General features: G+C 44.0%; 1 protein-coding gene across 1 annotated transcript in view; it reads right to left on the bottom strand.

Moving 5' to 3' along the window:
- Positions 1-20,076, bottom strand: part of LOC308462933 (kinesin-like protein KIF19) — a 41,258-nt gene that overhangs the window by 13,379 nt on the left and 7,803 nt on the right. The window contains exons 3-11 of the mRNA XM_080980978.1: positions 18,316-18,426; positions 16,700-16,787; positions 15,653-15,789; positions 14,593-14,718; positions 13,880-14,074; positions 12,774-12,926; positions 11,400-11,522; positions 2,540-2,708; positions 1,090-1,264 (exon numbers count right to left, since the gene is read on the bottom strand). Of these exons, the coding sequence (XP_080837104.1) occupies positions 1,090-1,264; positions 2,540-2,708; positions 11,400-11,522; positions 12,774-12,926; positions 13,880-14,074; positions 14,593-14,718; positions 15,653-15,789; positions 16,700-16,787; positions 18,316-18,426 (1,277 nt within the window). The remainder of the gene's footprint in view (positions 1-1,089; positions 1,265-2,539; positions 2,709-11,399; positions 11,523-12,773; positions 12,927-13,879; positions 14,075-14,592; positions 14,719-15,652; positions 15,790-16,699; positions 16,788-18,315; positions 18,427-20,076) is intronic.

Raw genomic sequence — 20,076 nt, forward strand, 5'->3', positions numbered from 1 at the left:
CAATACTTTTGCAGATAAGTCTTAAATATTAATTTTGGTTCCTCGGGATTCCTGAACAATGCCAGGCATGAGCCTGCTAGTAGTAACAGTTTCTATATTTGCACCTGAATAAATAAAAAATTGTCCAGTAGCACCTTAGAGACCAACTAAGTTTGTTCTGGGTGCATGCACACGAAAGCTTATACCCAGAACAAACTTAGTTGGTCTCTAATAATAGGCAATAATAATAATAATAATAATTTATTTATACCCCACCCATCTGGCTGGGTTTCCCCAGCCACTCCTGGCGGCTTCCACCAAATATTAAAAACAATACAGCATCAGACATTAAAAACTTCCCTAAACAGGGCCGCCTTCAGTTGTCTTTTAAAAGTAAAATAGTTTTTTATTGCCTTGACATCTGCTGGGAGGGCGTTCCACAGGGCAGGTGCCACTAACGAGAAGGCCCTATGCCTGGTTCTCTAAGGTGCTACTGGACAATTTTTTTTATTTTTTATTTCGACTGTGTCAGACCAACACAGCTACCTACCTGAATCTATATTTACATCTGTTCATATAAATTTGCACTAGACAATTTTATGCAGATCTCTCTCTCTGTCTCTTTGGCAGGGCATAAGTAGCCACCCTTTTCAGGTGCATCATTAATACCACCCAGTTCTTTTCACCTTAGAGGTAAAAGGTAAAGGTAAAGGGACCCCTGGCCATTAGGCCCAGTCGTGACCGACTCTGGGGTTGCGGCGCTCATCTCGCTTTAGTGGCTGAGGGAGCCGGCGTACAGCTTCCGGGTCATGTGGCCAGCATGACTAAGCCGCTTCTGGCGAACCAGAGCAGCACACGGAAACGCCGTTTACCTTCCCGCCAGAGCGGTACCTATTTATCTACTTGCACTTTGAGGTGCTTTCGAACTGCTAGGTTGGCAGGAGCAGGGACCGAGCAACGGGAGCTCACTCCGTTGCAGGGATTCGAACTGCCGACCTTCTGATCAGCAAGTCCTAGGCTCTGTGGTTTAACCCACAGCGCCACCCACATCCCTTCACCTTAGAGGACCCCCCCCCAAAAGCACAGTTGCCCATCAGTCCCTCAGCTCACTCAGCAATCATTAGCAGATGCCTGGAGGTGTCTACATGCAGCTCCATGTCTGTCTTCTCCAGCTCCATCAGGCTGCGTCTCATGTCCATCTGCTCCTTGAAAGCCCCGACCAGCTGTTCCTGCAACTTGTTCATCTGCTGACGGCTGTACTCTTCAGGGTCATGGGGAGCCTCCGCTGTGGGAAAACAAGAGCACAGGCACTTTCCCACCTCTGCTTCCATCATCCTTTCATTTTTTAAGAGTGTTTCTAGCACCCAGGGCAGAGAGGAGGAAGCCCCAAGCCTTCCAGATGTTGCTGCCCTACGACTCCTGTCATTCCTGGACCTTGGCCATTGGCCAAACACAAGTGTCCCTGAGACTCTGGAGAGGTCAGTGGGGACCCCATGTCCTCCTGCACTGCTCCTCCTCCTAACACCTGTGCTAAACCTTTATCAAGCCCCTCTTACGAAACCTGCCAGGAGGATCAAAAACGTCTTATGTTCCTTTTAATCCTTTCAGATCAAAGAGCATCTATCACTCTCAGCGTGGGCATGTACTGTGCTGAAGCAGGCAAAATCTGCCAGGACCCGAAATCATGGAATTTCTCTCTTTGGAGTTGGTGACAGGGCAACAACTTTTTTAAAAAATGGTGCCTGTTTTGTTTCACTCATTAGCTGGGATTCCTGCCTTGTAGGCTCGGACAAGATGATCCTTTGGGTTCTTTCCAACTCCACAATTCTATGATTCTATGCTACATTTAGTTGTTTTATTTTATTATTAATTTTCCCTATTGTAGACACATCTGCTTCTTATTCTTTTCTTAATCCTGGTCATTGCCTCACCCGTAGTTTTATAAATCATTTAATGTGTCCACACAAATAGAAGTTATAAATATTGCAGCTGTTGTATAAGGGATTATTATGATGACTGGAATGTAACTGAAATCATGAAGATTTTGGAACACGGAAATAAAGAAAATAATCAAACCATCAATTCTAGCATGTGGGGGGCCCCACCTTATCTAAATTATATAATTTGGTATTTGAATGATTGAGGTTATTGATTGCATTATAAATTGGTATTGTTATAATGAGGCTATTATTGGATTATAATTGAAAATTAATAAAATTATTGTCACAAAATGCTGGTCATTGAACATGACAATAAATGTTTGGTTTGGTTTGATCACTGGCCACATGGTCTAGGGATGTTGGGAGTTGGAATCCGACAACAATCTGTAAGACCAGTGAAAGAGCCAAGGGTGTGAGGGAACTTGCCACAACCCATCCATGTTGGACGTACAACTCTCATCATTCCTGACCATTGCTGCCTGGTACTGATGGGAGGTGGAGTCTGATAACATCTGGAGTGCCACAGTTTTCTCCACCCCAGGCTTAGGGTGCAATTCTGGGCGTCCTAGAAGCAAGCCCTACTGGACGGAGCAAGACAGTGAAGAGGACAACCCAACCACCTCCATCTCCTCTGCCTTGGACATCTTTGACCGCAGGACTGAGAAGGCGCTTCTCCCTCTCTTGATTTTCCAGCTTCGCCTTCAAGCATTCGATCTGCCGGCGCAGGTCCGAAATGATGCTGGTGTACTGTGCAATGTGGTATGAGACGTTGAGGAGGTTGCGCTTCACCTGCCGGGGCAGAGAACACCTGGTGATGCATCCAGTTTTAATAACAACAACAACAATTTATTATTTGTACCCCACCCATCTGGCTGGGTTTCCCTAGCCACTCTGGACGGCTTCCAGCAAGGATTAAAAATACATTAAAATGTCACACATTAAAAACTTCCCTGAACAGGGCTGCCTTCAGATGTCTTCTAAATGTCAGATAGTTGTTCATCTTTTTGACATCTGATGGGAGGGTGTTCCACAGGGCGGGTGCCACTACCAAGAAGGCCCTCTGCCTGGTTCCCTGTAGCTTTGCTTCTCGCAGTGAGGGAACCACCAGAAGGCCCTCAGAGCTGGACCTCGGTGAACGATGGGGGTGGAGATGCTCCTTCAGGTCTACTGGGCCAAGGCCGTTTAGGGCTTTACAGGTCAACACCAACACTTTGACTTGTGCTCGGAAACGTACTGGGAGCCAATGTAGATCTTTAAAATACTACCTGATGCAAACAGCAGCTGCGGATGAAAAGTTATCACTTCTACTGAAAATCAAGTACAGTTGTACCTTGGTTGACAATGTGTTCTGGGAGTCCATTCGACTTCTGATTGGCTGCAGGAGCTACTTGCAGCCAATCGGAAGCCGCACCGGACATTCAGCTTCCAAAAATCATTCGGAAACCAGAACACTCACTTCTGGGTTTCAATCGTTCAGGAGCCGAAACATTCGGCAACTAAGCTGTTTGACAACCAGGTACGACTCTATTGGTAAGAGCATAAGAAGGGTGGTGCTGGAATAAATTTTAAAAAACGACTCAGGGTGAATCAATAAGGGAGTTTAATGCAGATTTGAGGCTGAATTATATATATATATTTATTGTCCACCCTTCACCCGAAGGTCCCAGGGCAGGTTACAGCATTAACACACCAATATTAAAAACAACTTACAACCGTAAAAATAAGGTGGGTCTTAAAAACATACACCTCAAGTGTCAAAAGCCAGGGTAAACAGCTATGCCTTCAGCGTTCTCTGAAACCTGCAGAATGCAGGTGCTGCCACAGAGAAGGCCCTGCCCTCTCAAGCCTCTGAGGGCAGAGGAACTTCCAAGAAGGCCCCCTCTGACAATCTCAGCAGCTGAAAGGGTCTTGGTCTCTGTAAGGACATGATTTGCTATGTCATGGCAAGATCATTCTTATCAGGGCCAACCCTACCATTAGACAGGGTCCTGCAGCCGCCTCAGACGCCGGGGAGCAGGTTGTGGGAGCAACATGTTGGGAGATATTGTTGCCACATAGCCTGCCCTGCACACACACACCCAAATTATCCTACTGTGGAGGCAATAAGATTCTTCTGCCAGTCTGGTCTGCTTTCCACACCACACATTGAAAAGCATTAGGACACCACTGTCAATTGGCTAGCCCCAGAGGATCCTGGAATGTGTAGTTTGCTAAGGCAGCTGAGAAATGTTAGGAGGCCTCTTTTCCCCTCACAGAACTATAGTTCCTAAGGTGGTTTAACTGTGAATCTGTTTTCACAGGGAACTTTGGGAATTGCATCTCTGTTAGGGGGAATAGAAGAGTCTCCTGGCAGGACTTCCGGGGGCGGCGCGAACGACAATGGCGGTCCTCTTCTGAACGGGAGAGGAGGCTCCGCAGGCAACGGGTCGTCCGCTACGGCGAAGCGGAGACCCACATCGGAAAACCCCAGGCGGCAAGAGCCTGGGGTCTTGAGGCTCGGTGGGCGCCTAGAGCGACCCTCCAAGTGCAGAAGGAACCCCGTAAGGGGCTCCGGAGCACGGAGGGGGGTTGCGGCGCTGTGAGCCGTTTCGCAGCCTGAGGAGCGAAGCCGCGCTGCTGCTGTCGGTGAGCGCTGATCCCTTTTCCTGCCAAATTACGGATCCGGACGAAAAAGCAACTAATTTGTGAGTAAAAGACTGAATCACTTGGAATTTGAGATTTTAAAAGAGAAATTTAAATTGGCTTGAACTTGGCTGTGAGCGGAGAGACGTGGAAGCAGGAAGTCCGTCTTCCGCAGCCATTGAACTTGAAAAAAAGCAATCAGCTGGAGGAGTGGAGGCTGAAAAGAAAGGACTTTAAACTTTACAGATCTAAGCATCTATTTGAACTTGCATTTTAAAGTAAAGACTTCAAGTTAAAGATTTGGGATCTTTATTTGTACTTGACTTTCCTCCTCTTATTGGATTACAAATTTAAAGGTGAAACCCAGAATCAGGAGCTGCCTGAGTACTAAGGGAGCTGTCAGTATTGCAGATTTGGATACAACATATTGGAACTGGAAACAATCTGAGGGTATTGATACCTTTTAAATTTGAAACATTCTTTTTTGGAAATAAATAAGCACTGTCTGCAACAAGGTAACCATTTATAAACTCTGCTAAGTATTTGTATCTGAAGGTTCTTGGACATTAATTTAAACTCTGAAAGATAGATCAAGCTCCCTCTAGAGGACTGGATTATAACAGTGATTTTACATACACTTTTTACTTTCGATTCCCTTGCTGTTTGCTTGCTCTGGACCTTTCCATTCCCATGGGAACAACTCAGTGTGACCTTGACTGATAGATAACGTTGGAATGAGTGGCACAAGAAAAAGAGGGAGAGCTAAACAAACAACTTTAACAACTCTAACCTCAGCCTTACAGACACGCAGATCATCTGTGCCTGCTTTGCCCTCAGAAGTGGAGGGTGAGGGCGAAGCAGAGCAGTTACAATTGGAAGATATGGCCTCAGGAGCATCTGCCTCTATACTAGATAAAATCTTTGAAAAATTGGAAGCTTTGGACAAGAAAGCAGATGCCCAATCAGCAAAGATTGATAAAAATACAGAATGTTTAAACAAATTAACCACACAAGTGACACAGAATGCACAAGCAATTGGACAGCTAACTGAGGCCTCAGCAGAAAATCGGAAATTGACTGAGGACACTAGACAAAGATTTGAAAATTTAGAGCAAGAGGTAAGACCACTCACTAAACAAGTTGGGGAACACCAGATTTATCTCTCGATGATAGAACTGCGAAATCGTGAGATTAACTTAAGGATTAGATCACTACAAGAGGCAGAAGAAGGAAATCTAACTGAGTTTTTGACTAAAGAATTCTCCAAGTTCTGGAACTTGGAAGAAAAGGACTTTAAAATTGTGTCAGCTTACAGACTTGGAAGATTCATAAAGAAGGAGAGGCCCAGAGACTGTTTGATAACATTGAGATCAAAGGAGGAAAGGGATAAGATTCTGGGATTACACTTTGTAAAATCACTGGAGGTGTTGGACAGAAGAATTGAAATTTATAAAGATATCCCAAGATTACTGCTTGACCTCAGAACCGCCTATTCTGATCTTGTTAAACTACTAAGGAGCAACGCAATTCCATTTAGGTGGGAATTTCCTCAAGGATTATCTTTTACCTTTAGAGGGAGAAAGGTTAAAGTTAGAACACTGGAGGAGAGAGACAAATTCTTGTCTACACACGGAGAGGACCTTCAAAAAAGAATTGAACTACCTGCTGGGCCTGAGGCAACGCCAACACCAACATCAGCACCTGTGGAACCTGAAGTTCCTGAGAAGATACCACCCCTTGAAAAATAACCAGATAATTCAGGATGTCTCTGCAACTGTTGAGTTGGAATATTAATGGCTGTAACATTCCGGAAAAAAGGAAGAAAATATTTCATATATTAAAAAAAGAACAATTGGACATTATTTGTTTACAAGAAACACATGTGACGAGGCTCCACAGAAAAGTGTTAATAAATAAAAGATTGGGCCAGGAATTTGTATCTTCGGACAAAGTTAAGAAGAGAGGCGTAGTGATATATGCAAAAGAGAGCCTGTCACCTAAATTCCTATTTAAAGATGAACATGGAAGAATTTTGGCCATTGAGATACAACATCAAGGAGAGAAAATGCTGATATTAGGAATTTATGCACCAAATGAAGGGAAATCGGAATTTTACAAGAAGTTGCAGGAGACAATGCTGGATTATCTAGACTATAACAACATCATAATGATGGGAGATATGAACGGGGTCGTATCAACTAATATGGACAAGTCACAAAGTCAAAATGTTACAAAAGACGGCAGACTACCTAAAACCTTTTTTGAAATGACTGACAATATGGACTTGATTGACATTTGGAGGACAAAGAACCCACTAGGAAGAGAGGGAACATTCTTTTCTGAAGCCCAACTGACCTGGACAAGAATCGACCAAATATGGATTTCTAGAGGCCTGGCACCTAAGGTCAGAAAAGTGGAAATCTGCCCAAAGACCTGTTCCGACCACAATGCAGTAAAGATGGATATGACACTATTACCAACTGGATCCTTTAGATGGAAGATGAATGACAATTTGTTTAGAGATCAGGAAATTACCAAGAAGGCCCAAAAAGTTTTGAAGGATTATTTTGAGATAAATATGAATAATATGGTGGAAAAAAGAATAATCTGGGACGCAAGTAAAGCTGTAATGAGGGGATTCTTGATACAACAGAATGCAGTGAAGAAAAGAACACAAAATGAGAAAAAAGATAAGATCTTGGATAAAATAAAAGAACTAGAGAAGAAACTAAGAGTGAATCCGAAGTCACAGCCAACTCTGAAAGAAATTAAACTTTATCAAACACAATATTCCAAATTGATAAATCAGGAAATTGAATGGAAGGTTAAATTAATGAAACAAAAAACGTTTGAGTCGGCGAATAAATGTGGAAAACTGCTAGCTTGGCAGTTGAAGAGAAGACAAAGATTAAATACTGTTACAAACTTAGAGGTTGATGGAAAAAATATCCAGAATCCAGTGGACATTAGAAAGTGTTTCCAGAGATATTTCAAAAAATTATATACCCAAGGGCCGCAAGATGACGTTGAGATTAAACAATTTTTGGCAAAAAACGGATTATCTAAATTGTCACAAGAAAATAGGACAATCCTGAATTCTAAAATAACACGACAGGAGATCGAACAAGCTATCCAGAACATGCAACTTGGCAAATCTCCAGGACCAGATGGGCTGACCTCCAAGTACTATAAGACATTGAAAGACTACTTGATACAACCTTTGATGGAGGTCAGCAATGAAATTATGGAGGGGAGGAGGGCACCGGAGTCGTGGAAGGAAGCGTTTATCACATTAATACCAAAGTCGGAAGCTGAAAAGACACAACTTAAGAACTACCGTCCCATCTCTCTCTTAAATGTGGATTACAAAATATTTGCAGACATTTTGGCAAATAGATTTAAAAAAGTTTTAAATGAAGTAATTCATAAGGACCAGGCTGGCTTTCTCCCAGGAAGACATCTGTTTGCTAATACAAGGAACATTATTGACATTTTGGAACTTTTGCAAACAGATATAAATACAAAAGCAGTTTTAATTTTTATAGATGCGGAGAAGGCCTTTGACAATATCTCCTGGAAATTTATGATGGGAAATTTAAAAGAGATGGGAGTGGGACGGGGTTTTGAGAATGGGATTGAGGCGATATATTCAGAACAGAAAGCTAAACTGATAGTTAATAATGTGGTTACGGAAGAGTTTAAAATTGAAAAAGGGACACGACAAGGTTGCCCTATTTCCCCGCTGTTATTTATTTCGGTTCTGGAAGTGCTATTGAACATGATTAGAAGGGACCGGTTGGTGGAAGGAATTCAGATCGGCCAGAAACAATATAAATTAAAAGCTTTTGCAGATGACCTGGTTTTGACCTTGCAGAAGCCAGAGCCCAGTACGAAAAGAGCATTACAACTGATTAATGATTTTGGTCGGGTGGCTGGATTTAAATTAAATAAACAGAAAACTAAGGTTTTGGGGAAAAACTTGACTAATACAGAGTCAGAACGGTTTCAGAATGAGATGGAACTTAATGTGGTAAAAAAAGTAAAATACCTAGGGGTAAACATAACAGTAAAAAATCTAAGTCTATTTAAGGATAATTATGAAAAATGTTGGACAGAAATTAAGAGAGACTTAGATAGTTGGTCAAAATTGAAACTTTCTTTGTTAGGCCGAATTGCTGCTATCAAGATGAATGTATTGCCAAGGATGTTGTTCTTATTTCAAACACTTCAGGTTTTGGACAAAACGGAGTGCTTTCAGAAGTGGCAGAGAGATATTTCCAAATTTGTCTGGCAGGGCAAAAAGCCCAGAATTAAGTTTAAGATATTAACCGATGCAAAACAAAGAGGGGGCTTTGCCCTGCCAGACTTAAAGTTGTATTACGAAGCCGCAGCGTTTTGCTGGCTAAAAGACTGGCTACTTCTTGAAGACACTGATGTGTTGGATTTGGAAGGGTTTAACAACACCTTTGGATGGCATGCATATTTATGGTATGACAAGGTTAAAGCAAACAAGGCCTTTAAGAACCATATTGTCAGAAAATCATTGTTTAATGTCTGGTCAAAATATAAAGACTTGCTGGAAAATAAAACACCAAGGTGGCTTTCACCTTTGGAAGCCAAGGCCCGAAAAAGACCCAATATGGAGGCTAAATGGCCAAAATATTGGGAAATATTAGAAAAGGATGGAGACAAATGGAAATTGCAGAGTCTAGAGAAAATGAAAGACAAAGTGCGAGATTGGTTACACTACGCTCAGATCAAAGAAGTTTTCAAAAATGATAAGAAATTAGGGTTCCAGGTGGAGAAATCGAAACTAGAAACAGAATTGTTAGAACCAAAGATTAAGGTACTTTCAAGGATGTATAACTTGCTGTTGAAATGGAATACACAAGACGAAACGGTTAAATCGGCTATGATAAGGTGGGCACAGGACATTGGGCATAATATCATGTTTGAGGACTGGGAGAGGTTGTGGATTAATGGATTGAAATTTACTGCATGTAACGCCCTGAAAGAAAATGTAATGAAAATGATTTATAGATGGTATATGACCCCAGTCAAACTTGCTAAAATTTACCACCTGTCTGATAATAAGTGTTGGAAATGTAAAGAGTGTGAGGGAACGTTCTTCCACCTCTGGTGGACTTGCCCTAAAGTGAAGGCGTTCTGGGAAATGATTTATAATGAACTGAAAAAGGTATTTAAATATACCTTCACTAAGAAACCAGAGGCTTTCCTTTTGGGTATTGTCGGCCAAGGGGTGGCAAAGAAGGACCAGACATTTTTTATGTATGCAACAACAGCAGCAAGGATACTTCTCGCAAAACACTGGAAAACTCAAGATTTACCCACGCTGGAAGAATGGCAGATACAACTGATAGACTACATGGAACTGGCTGAAATGACCGGCAGAATCCGTGACCTGGGAGAAGAGAGGATTGAGGAGGATTGGAAGAAATTTAAGAACTATTTACAAAAACATTGTAATTTGAGTGAATGCTAAATAAGATGCTAGACTAAAACAACTGAGCACCACTAAATTTAGAAGTTTTTTAAGAAATTAAGTAAGACTGTGAAAATTTAGCTCCTTTTGAGAATTATATGAGTATGAAATATAGAAGGGATATAAGATTTTAAATAAGATGATAAATTGCTGACAAAATGTTTTAACGATGAAAATGGGAGCGGGAGATGCGAGGAAGTCCAAAGAAAATGTGAAAATATGTTAAGATTGATGTTACATTGTTTATTATATCTATTTTTATTGTAAAATTTAATAAATTGCTTTAAAAAAAAAAAAGAAGAGTCTCCTGGCAACTCTCTGTACCCTCAACAAACTACAGCTCTCTGAATTCTTTGGGAGAAGCCATGACTATTGAAAGAGGCACCATAGTGCTTTAAGTATATGGTGGAAGGTAGAAGCCTCAGGCGGCAAATGGAATTGGACTGGCCTTAATTCTTGCATTTCGGTTTTAGTTAGCAAAACCTGTCCAGAGCTCCGTCTTTTTACAGGAGATAAAGGTAAAGGGACCCCTGACCATTAGGTCCAGTCGTGGCCGACTCTGGGGTTGCGGCGCTCATCTCGCTTTATTGGCTGAGGGAGTCGGCGTACAGCTTCCGGGTCATGTGGCCAGCATGACTAAGCCGCTTCTGGCGAACCAGAGCAGCGCACGAAAACACCGTTTACCTTCCCGTCGGAGCGGTACCTATTTATCTACTTGCACTTTGATGTGTTTTTGAACTACTAAGTTGGCAGGAGCAGGGACCGAGCAATGGGAGCTCACCTCATCGCGGGGATTCGAACCGCTAACCTTCTGATTGGCAAGTCCTAGGCTCTGTGGTTTAACCCACAGCGCCACCCGCATCCCTTTTACAGGAGATAACACAGCTCAAACCCCGTATAAGTTGCCTTTTGTAGCAGCCAAGCTCATAATGGCAAGATACTGGAAGAATTCAGGAGTTGCTTCTTTGACAAACTGGTACTATAAAAGTACGGCAAATAGCACTCGTGGAAAAACCAATAAAATCAACACGAGGTTTGAAGAACAGACTCTTTTCTAGCTGATTGGTACAGCTTTATTATGTACACAGCTGAAAAGGAAAACAGAGGACTCCCCTCACATTTGTAAAACCTTTTGGGCACCATAAATTGTGTACTGCCTTCTATACAAATGGTTGTCTGGAATAGGCACTAATCATGTCATTTGGATGTAATTTTGGATGTGTTGCCGACACTCTTATCTTCTGGGCGAAGGTGGGGCATTTTATTTTGTGTGCGCATGGCGTTGCAATGTGTTGTAAGAATCTGATAATCAATAAATTGTTTTTAAAAGCAAGAAGCAGAACAGAGCGCCTTACCCTAGTTTTGATGTTTTTTGCTCGATAGGCGTAGATCAAGGTGGTCCTAGATTCTTCAAAGGAGGTGCTGGCCGGGCTGACATGAGCAATCATCACCGTTCTGCTGTTACCTCCCAGCGAGTCCTACATGGGTGACATTTCCATTTATAGCTGGCTAGTAATGGCTGGCCAAGCTCAGCCCTCTGAAAGAAGTGCTGTTAAAGACTCTCATATATAAGCAATAATCTGCTCCATTCCTGAAGTATTCCTGGTATGCCCCGCGGAGGACATTAAGGTCCACAAATGACAACATTTTGGAGGTCCCAGGTTGCAAGGTGGTTAGATTGGTCTCAACTAGGGCCAGGGCCTTTTCAGTACTGGCCCCGACTTGGTGGAACGCTCTGTCACAAGAGATTAGGGATCTGCAGGACTTGTGAGATGCCTCCGTTGCCTGGATTCATTATGCCAGTGGCTCTCAAAGGGTGTGGCAGGAGACGATGGAGATTGTGGTGGGGAGATTCAAGGACAATCAAAGAAACATTTACTGTAAGTGCAGTACAGTATCCAAATTTTTTTTGTTATTTGCAGAATACTCAAAGATATTCAGAATATCTTTTCTGACAAATATGAAACATCGGGAAAGAGAAAAGCTTCTTTGTGTTGATGAGATCAGAGTTTGTTTGTCTCAAATCAGACCTAACATAAATGAGATCACACAGCAAAAGCAAGCTCTCATTGAGCCCTGTACACATACTTCAGGTACCTATGTAACAGGCTTGTTTATAATTATATTTGGGGAATGATTCATGTTCTTATGCAGCTCCATTGTTTTATACTTTCTATATGTCCCATTACCACGTTATAAAGTAGTTGTAATCTTTGTTCTAAATCAAGCACAGTGGTGCCCCGCAAGACGAATGCCTCGCAAGACGGAAAACCCGCTAGACGAAAGGGTTTTCCGTTTTTGAGTTGCTTCGCAGGACGAATTTCCCTATGGGCTTGCTTCGCAAGACGAAAATGTCTTGCGAGTCTTGAGATTTTTTTTTCGCTTCCCCCCCCCTTTATCTAAGCCGCTAAACCTTTAATAGCCTTTTAGCAGCTAATCCGCTAAGCCGATAAGCCTTTAATAGCCGCTAAACCGCTAATAGCGCTAATCCATTAAGCCACTAATAGGGTTGCTTCGCAAGACGAAAAAACCGCTAGACGAAGACACTCGCGGAACGGATTAATTTCGTCTTGCGAGGCACCACTGCACTGCTTTTCATTCTCCAGTGCATTTTTTACCAATAGAAAATTCGGCGTGGGGCAAGCAGATTTTTATTCCGAAAGCCTGGCCCAGAGGAAAAAGTTTGAGAACAGACTTTCTAATTCCCCCAAGCAAGGAAGCGGCAGTACCTTCAGCAAACGCGTGAGTTTGCTGTCTCGGAAGTTGACGTACTGGTTCCGACTGGCCCCCTTTTCACTCAGCGCATTGATGCAGTTTCCCAAGGCGAGCAGCGACCGATTGATATGGGCACCCTCCTTCATTCGCTTGCCCCGGTTCTGTGTCTGTGAAGGATGCAGTGGATCAATTGTTTTCAATGGGGAAAAGAAGGGATTTTCAGATAGCTCAGCCAGCAGAGCACGAGACCCTGAATCTCAGGGCAGTGAGTTCGAGCCCCACATTGGGCAAAAGAGTTCTGCCTTTCAGGGGGGTTAGACTAGATGAGCCTCGGGGTCCCTTCCGACCCTATATTTCAGTGACTTCTAGGCCAGAAGCGGAGTCATTGCAGTTGGGAGGTGAACAGATTGGGGGGTGGGTGGGAGGTTGAAATAAAAAAAATAAGGTCTTATATATATAATAAATGTTCATAAATGTACCAAGCAAACACGTACATAAATATATAAACCACATGTCTGAAGCAGCACAGGAAAACAGCCTGGAAACCATTTTGACTCCCAAACTGACCAAATGATTTCTCTGCAAGGTCAAGGGAAATGGAAAAGCCTCCCCATTGTCTTCTCATTCACAAATCCTGTCTTAAGGGTACGTCTGTGTATGAATAGGGTGAGCCTGTGACCTGGCTCAGGAACTAAGTATTTATCATTACAAAAGACTAGCCAAGGCTCCCCAGGGTATCCAATCAAGTAAGCATTAACAGGTAACCTGCCAGACAGGAGGTAAACAACGCACTCAGATTTCTGTTGTAGATCGCCCTTTCTGTGATGTAGGTATGATGTGTCTGGGGGTGGACTTGGACTCCAGGGTCGGCAATTAAAAATGTCTATATAAGGGTGGGCACATCTGAGTTCTGGGTCCTCCTCCTTCTCCTGCGTGTGAAGGGGGCACCCTGTTGCAACAGTTCACTAAAGATCAAGCTTACGAGCTGTTTTGCTTCTCAATATTCTCTGGTTGGCCTCCGACCAATGGAGAACCTGCAAAGGGCTCTTGTGTCCCCCATAAGGGAATAAGGGCAGGTTTTCGTTTATTACAAGATAGAGGAGGGAGTAGTCAAGGTCACCTGCGCTGCTCTCTCCGACCCGGCCAGGTCCACCATGAAAAGCCTTCCCACCCTCACTTCCTCGTTGATGTCCTTCACCCGACTCGTCTGCTTCACCAGCACTTGCAGGACCGCGTGGGAACGCGAAGAGGTTTTGTTCGCTGCCGTAGGCTCCTGAGTCCGTTCCTTGTTCCCTTTCGTCAACAGCTGCATGATCTAGCAAAAGCCATATGAGTGGGGAGACGGAGGACCAGGATCAGCCATGGATCAGGTCAGGAACTTGTGCGACCATGTTTCTGTGCACATGGCATTGCAATGTGTTGTAAGAAGGGGGGGGGTCGTAGTTCTTAGGAGATTCCTATTCCACCACCCACCCTGGGCTACAATTCCCAGAATTCCCTGTGGAGAGGGATTGATTGTTCAGTGTGGTGTAGTGGTTCAGAGCGGTGGACTCGTAATCTGGTGAACCGGGTTCGATTCCCCGCTCCTCCACATGCAGCTGCTGGGTGACCTTGGGCGAGTCTCACTTCTCTGGAGTCTCTCAGCCTCACTTACCTCACAGAGTGTTTGTTGTGGGGGAGGAAGGGAAAGGAGATTGTGAGCCACTTTGAGACTCCTTAGGGTAGGGATAAAGCGGGATATCAAATCCAAACTCTCCTTCTTCTTCTTCAGTCACTCTGCGAATTGTAGCTCTAGCATTCTTCCCTCCCACACTGAAGGCCAGTTCAATTTACCTCCTGTGCATTAGTGGTGGAGACTTCCGTTATCCCTGCAATCTGAATGCTCCCCTTGGAGTCCTCTCTCAGCTCGAGAAATCCCGAAGATGGGTTCAGAAGGTCTCGGATGACTTCGTTATAAATCTTCGAAAAGGGAAAGGAAGGGCGACAAAGGAGAGAGATGGGTTTAGGGCAGAGAGAACGGTTCCAACGGTCAGCCTGCCCAGGCAGGGAATCTCTCCAGTTCTGTAGCCTTGGGGGCTCACTGCACGAGGCAGCTGGGGGTCCCCAGTTATAGCCTAGGTGGGCAGCTCCTGACACCCAGGAGCCACAGGGGTGACCTGCAATGTGTCCCTGGTGGTGTCACTGAGAAGGGATGGAGGCCATTTGGATTTTCCATTCATAAGTGATGCCACTTAGAACATAGGAAGCTTATACTGACTCAGTATACTGACTCATCTATCTCAGTACAGTCATACCTCAGGTTGCAAACGTGATCTGTGCGGGAGGTATGTTCACAACCTGCAGCGGTGCGTCTCCGCACGCACGTGCGTGACACGATTCGGCGCTTCTGCGCACGTTCGTGATGTGATTTGGCACTTCTGCGCATGCGCATGACATCATTTTGCGCTTCTGCACATGCACGAGCGCCGAAGCCTGGAAGTAACCCATTCTGGTACTTCCAGGTTTGGCGCGGTCCGCAACCCACAGCGTTCGCAACCCGAGGTATGACTGTATTGTCTATGCCAGGCTTCCTCAACCTCAGCCCTCCAGATGTTTTTGGCCTACAACTCCCATGATCCCTAGCTAGCAGGACCAGTGGTCAGGGATGATGGGAATTGTAGTCTCAAAACATCTGGAGGGCCAAGTTTGAGGAAGCCTGGTCTACACTGCCTTTCTCCTAGATTTCATGCAGGAGTCTCTTGAGATGCTGGGGGTGGAACCTGGGACCTTCTGCAAGTGGGGCAGATGAGCCACAGCCCCTCATTTGCCAGCAGGTGTCTCCACCTTGAGAAGTCACTTTGAGGCCCTTCTGCCTCAGATCCACCTCTGATGGCTCACAGCCTAGCCATCTCACCTCCAGGTACGACATGCAGACGGAATAATCCATGTCCCCACTGGTGGCTTCTATAGCTCTGAAGAGGTCGTTAAGGGTACGGATATAAATGCCGGGTTCAGAATCCGTCCCCAGCATAGTGTAGGTTTTCCCAGCACCTGGTTGAAAACACAGGGGGGGGGGGTATAAGAAAGTCAAACATTTTGGAAATGACTCTAATTCCCAACTTGCAACTCTTTGATGCAGCCCACAAACTGAAAGGCTCAATCCACTCCCAATCCTTTCCTCAAAACAAGTCCCTAACATATTTTTTTTAAAAAAATATTTTATTAAATTTCAAGAAAAAGGAAAAATTTCCACATATACACTCCAATACCTAATTTTTATTTATTTATTTTTTTGGTCGACTTCCCACCTCGTCTTCCTTGGTGATTTTGTTTGCTGCCCTTTTGCTGCACCCTGTCATAACAGTATTACAGTACAGAGGTACCTTGGTTCTCAGATGCCTTGGTACTCAAACAACTTGGAACCCAAACACTGCAAACCCGGAAGTACGGTAAGTATTCTGGTTTGCGAACTTTTTTCGGAAGCCAAACATGCTCAGTTTTGAGTGTTACACTTCTGATTTGAGTGCCACACTCCAGCTTGAGTGTTTTTAACCACGTACCTTCTTCTTGTTCTCATTTGTGCTGCTAACAGTATATCAGGGTTGTTGCCTTTTATGAAATATCATCATTTTTAATATTTCAAATATTCTTTCCACCTGAGCACAATTTACGATAGTCATTGTTTTCTTATCGTTTCCATTTTTCTGCATAGTCTGGGGCTCTTCTGTGCTCTTGTTCTAAATCAGCTGTTTGGTTAGTTCTTAGATTTTCTTTCCAGTTGAGAGGCTTTCTGTATTAATTCTCCTCTCAAACCTCCTTTAGAATCTTCCCATATAACAGCTGGAGGTCATCCAGGGTTATGATTGAATGGGGGATGGAAGAATACCTTGCAATCTTTTAGCCATTGCCCAACCATGCCCACCTCTGACACCAACATCGCGTATCTCACCCTCCACTTTACCTGTGGGGCCATATGCAAAAATGGTAGTGTTGTAGCCAGAAATGACTCCTTCGACGAGATTTTTTGTTGTGGACAGGTACACCTCCTCCTAGGAACAATAAGGAGCAGCAGATCAAGCTTTCATATCGAGCTTAATGCAGAGGAGGGGAATCTGTGAATCTTCAGATGATGATGGACTCCAACTCCCATCATTCTGTGTGCTGGGAACTGGAGTCCAGTAAAACCAGAATACCAAGTGGGTAGCAAGATGGGAGGAAGATTCTAGGACCCTGTCAGAGCCCTCACACCTGCTCCCCATAGCCCTAGGAAGGGGGCGTGGATACGAAATTGCTCAACCTGGCCTAACAGGGCAAGCTTCAGATCAGCACATACATCTGTAGAACAAACCTGTAGAACGAACAGGCAAGGAAAATATGACCTCATTCATTCCCCAAGGAGATCTCCAGCTCTCAACTCTGCTTCGGGCTTAGAATTTGGTAATGCCGTCCCCAGTGAGTTAGACAGAAGATTCAGGATGAATACAAACAGATCATGTCTTGCTAAGAGAAAATGCTCAGAACAAATGTACAAGGGAGATGGAGGTAGAGAGATCCTTCCCCACAAATATCTCTCTGTTTCAAAATTAGAATTCAGAAAGCTATTTCACAGAAACATAGAATTGCAGAGCTGAGAGAGACCCTGAAGGTATTTTAGTCCAACTTCCTGCAATGCTTCTAACACGTTTGTTTGTTTGCTTGCTTGCTTGTTTGTGTATTGTTTCATAAAATTTATGCACTGCTTGGTTGTGGGGGGGGGGGAGGGACAACAACCCTCAGGTTCATTCACAAAAAGTTAAAACAATAACATCAAGCAAAAAAGACCAAAATATTATAAAACATACAAAAAGTTTAAAGCAGGTTAAAATTCACATCCGCATTTTTAATGCTTTGGCTTGGCTTGTCTAAACAAGAATGTTTTTTATCAGGCACCAAAAACAAATGCAGTGAAGGAACCTGCAGGGAGTTCCAAAGTGTAGCTGCTGAAGCAGCACAGATTTGTTTTAGATCAATAGACACAGTGCAGGATTACCCAGCAGGCAGACTAGGCACGTGCTCAGGACACCAGCGAAACAGGAACACATATGCACAAAGGTTTTTTATTGTTATTAAAAATAATTGGGCAATTGATATTTCAAACAAAAGCGTCAATGGAGTCATCTTGGGAGGGATCAGAGGTTTGTTAGATTTCCTTACACTGCTCTCCACACTCCTCCCCAACTTCTCTGTTCCCTTTCTATTACTTATACCTGCTTAAACCGGGGGGGGGGGGGGGGGTTTCCCACTAATGTAGACTGGATTCCTGTCATGTGTTGCACATCACATATGTGCATGTATGTTTCAGCACACATGTAAGTTTTGTGCCATTTCCAAAAACAAAATTTCATTTGACGGTTTGGCATTTTGCTTTGAATTACATATGGTCCCTGCCCCCCATAATCATTTCAGTGCTCTGGGCCTCTAAAGCTCTTAATCAGATTTTATACCTTGCCCTCTGCCTTCGGTGACAGGACACCTTTGTCCCGGCCCTGCCTATGGCATCCAGGTTGCTTAAGAGATGGATGGGAAATCTAATTTTACCTGGGTTGCCCTGTGGCAAAACACCATGTCAAAGATGAATGCCTTCTCCCGGGACCTGTTAGCTCGCAAAACGTCATCTGGGTCTTCCATTGGATCCATCAAAACCACCATCTGTTATGGATAAATGGATTCACACCTTTAGTTTGGGCAAGTATAGTGATGGTGCCAGTTTAGAGCCGAACCAGCTGTTAACTCGAAGCACTGAATCTGGTGCTCCCAGGATAGGGCTGGACACAGGCTAAGTCTCCAGTGTAGAACCATCCCCTTTTGTTGCCATATGCCTATTAATGTTTATGAAAAGCCGTCTTCACCAATCTGGGTAGGAGGTGCTATCCAAAACTTATCAAGGACATCAAGTTGGTGAAGACTGGCAAAAAGCAATAGCTTGCCCGAACAGTCACAGCCATTTACCACATTTCCAGTTTAAGTGCCTCATACCCGGTGGCGCTGCGGATTAAACCACAGAGCCTAGGACTTGCCAATCAGAAGGTCGGCAGTTCGAATCCCTACGACAGGGTGAGCTCCCGTTGCTCCGTCCCTGCTACTGCCAACCTAGCAGTTCGAAAGCACATCAAAGTGCAAGTAGATGGCGTTTCCATGCGCTGCTCTGGTTCGCCAGAAGCGGCTTAGTCATGCTGGCCACATGACCCGGAAGCTGTACGCCGGCTCCCTCAGCCAATAAAGTGAGATGAGCGCCGTAACCCCAGAGTCGGCCACGACTGGACCTAATTGTCAGGGGTCCCTTGGGTGGAATTAGTAGCTTGGTACTGGGTTCAAAATGTTTCCATGAAGAAGTATGCATTGTGAACCCCAAAGAGGTAATTTTTGCATATTACTCCCCTTTAGAATGGACACCTTGTCCTAAAGAGGTAAGAAATGATTGCAAAATCTCAAAAGCTGGAGCACTGCTTAGAAGAATTGATATGCAGAGCCATGACACAAATGCGCATAAAAGTTGCACATGCTAATTTATATAGGGGCACATTTAGTCAGCTTTCAGGGGGTGGAACACACAGGTTCCTTGTCAGGGCTTACTCTTAGCTATTGGGTACTGTTGAAAACAAAGTTTAAAAAAGGGGTTTTTTTGGGGGGGAGGTCAAGAGATGAAGGCCTGATGTAAAAAATCCTTCAAAGAACCCTATCTCAGTGTCTTCATAATGCAATGTGTGAAGGATTAAATGCTTTAAGCAACGGTGCTTGGAATTATAATACTACAAGCAACCCCATTCTCAGGGATTCGGTTTCCTTTGAATGAAGGTCACAGGAGACTGCAGTGCCTTTAGGATATATGGTTTTATTTACACATATATACAACCTGAGCATAGGATGGAGAGGGGCTCACAGCATTAACACTGCAACTGATCTCACCTCCCCATTAAGTTTCCAGGGAATTCCAGGACAGAGCAAACATGTCTTTGTCTCTCCAGCTTTTAGCCAGCTCACTCAGACAGCAACCCCAACTTGGGCTATTGTTCTTCAATTTAGGGCGATGTGGCATCCAGCCAGGTAAGAAAAGGCCCACACATTTGTCTCTGTGGCAAGCTTTTTAGACATGTAAATTACAGGCCAGCCAAAACCATTCCATTTACAAAGGAACTGGTCTGGTGGGTTTCCTCTTATGGATTCTGTCACACATACAGAGGACCACAGGTGTGGAAGGGACACATAATATCATCCAGACTGACCCCCGCTTCCCAGATTCTTAATAATTCAGTTAGGGACCTCCTAACAACTTTCCACACACCCTTTACAAACGGCCTC

Source organism: Podarcis pityusensis, assembly GCF_964106645.2.
Source record: "Podarcis pityusensis genome assembly, chromosome: 14".
Lineage (NCBI taxonomy): Eukaryota > Metazoa > Chordata > Lepidosauria > Squamata > Lacertidae > Podarcis > Podarcis pityusensis.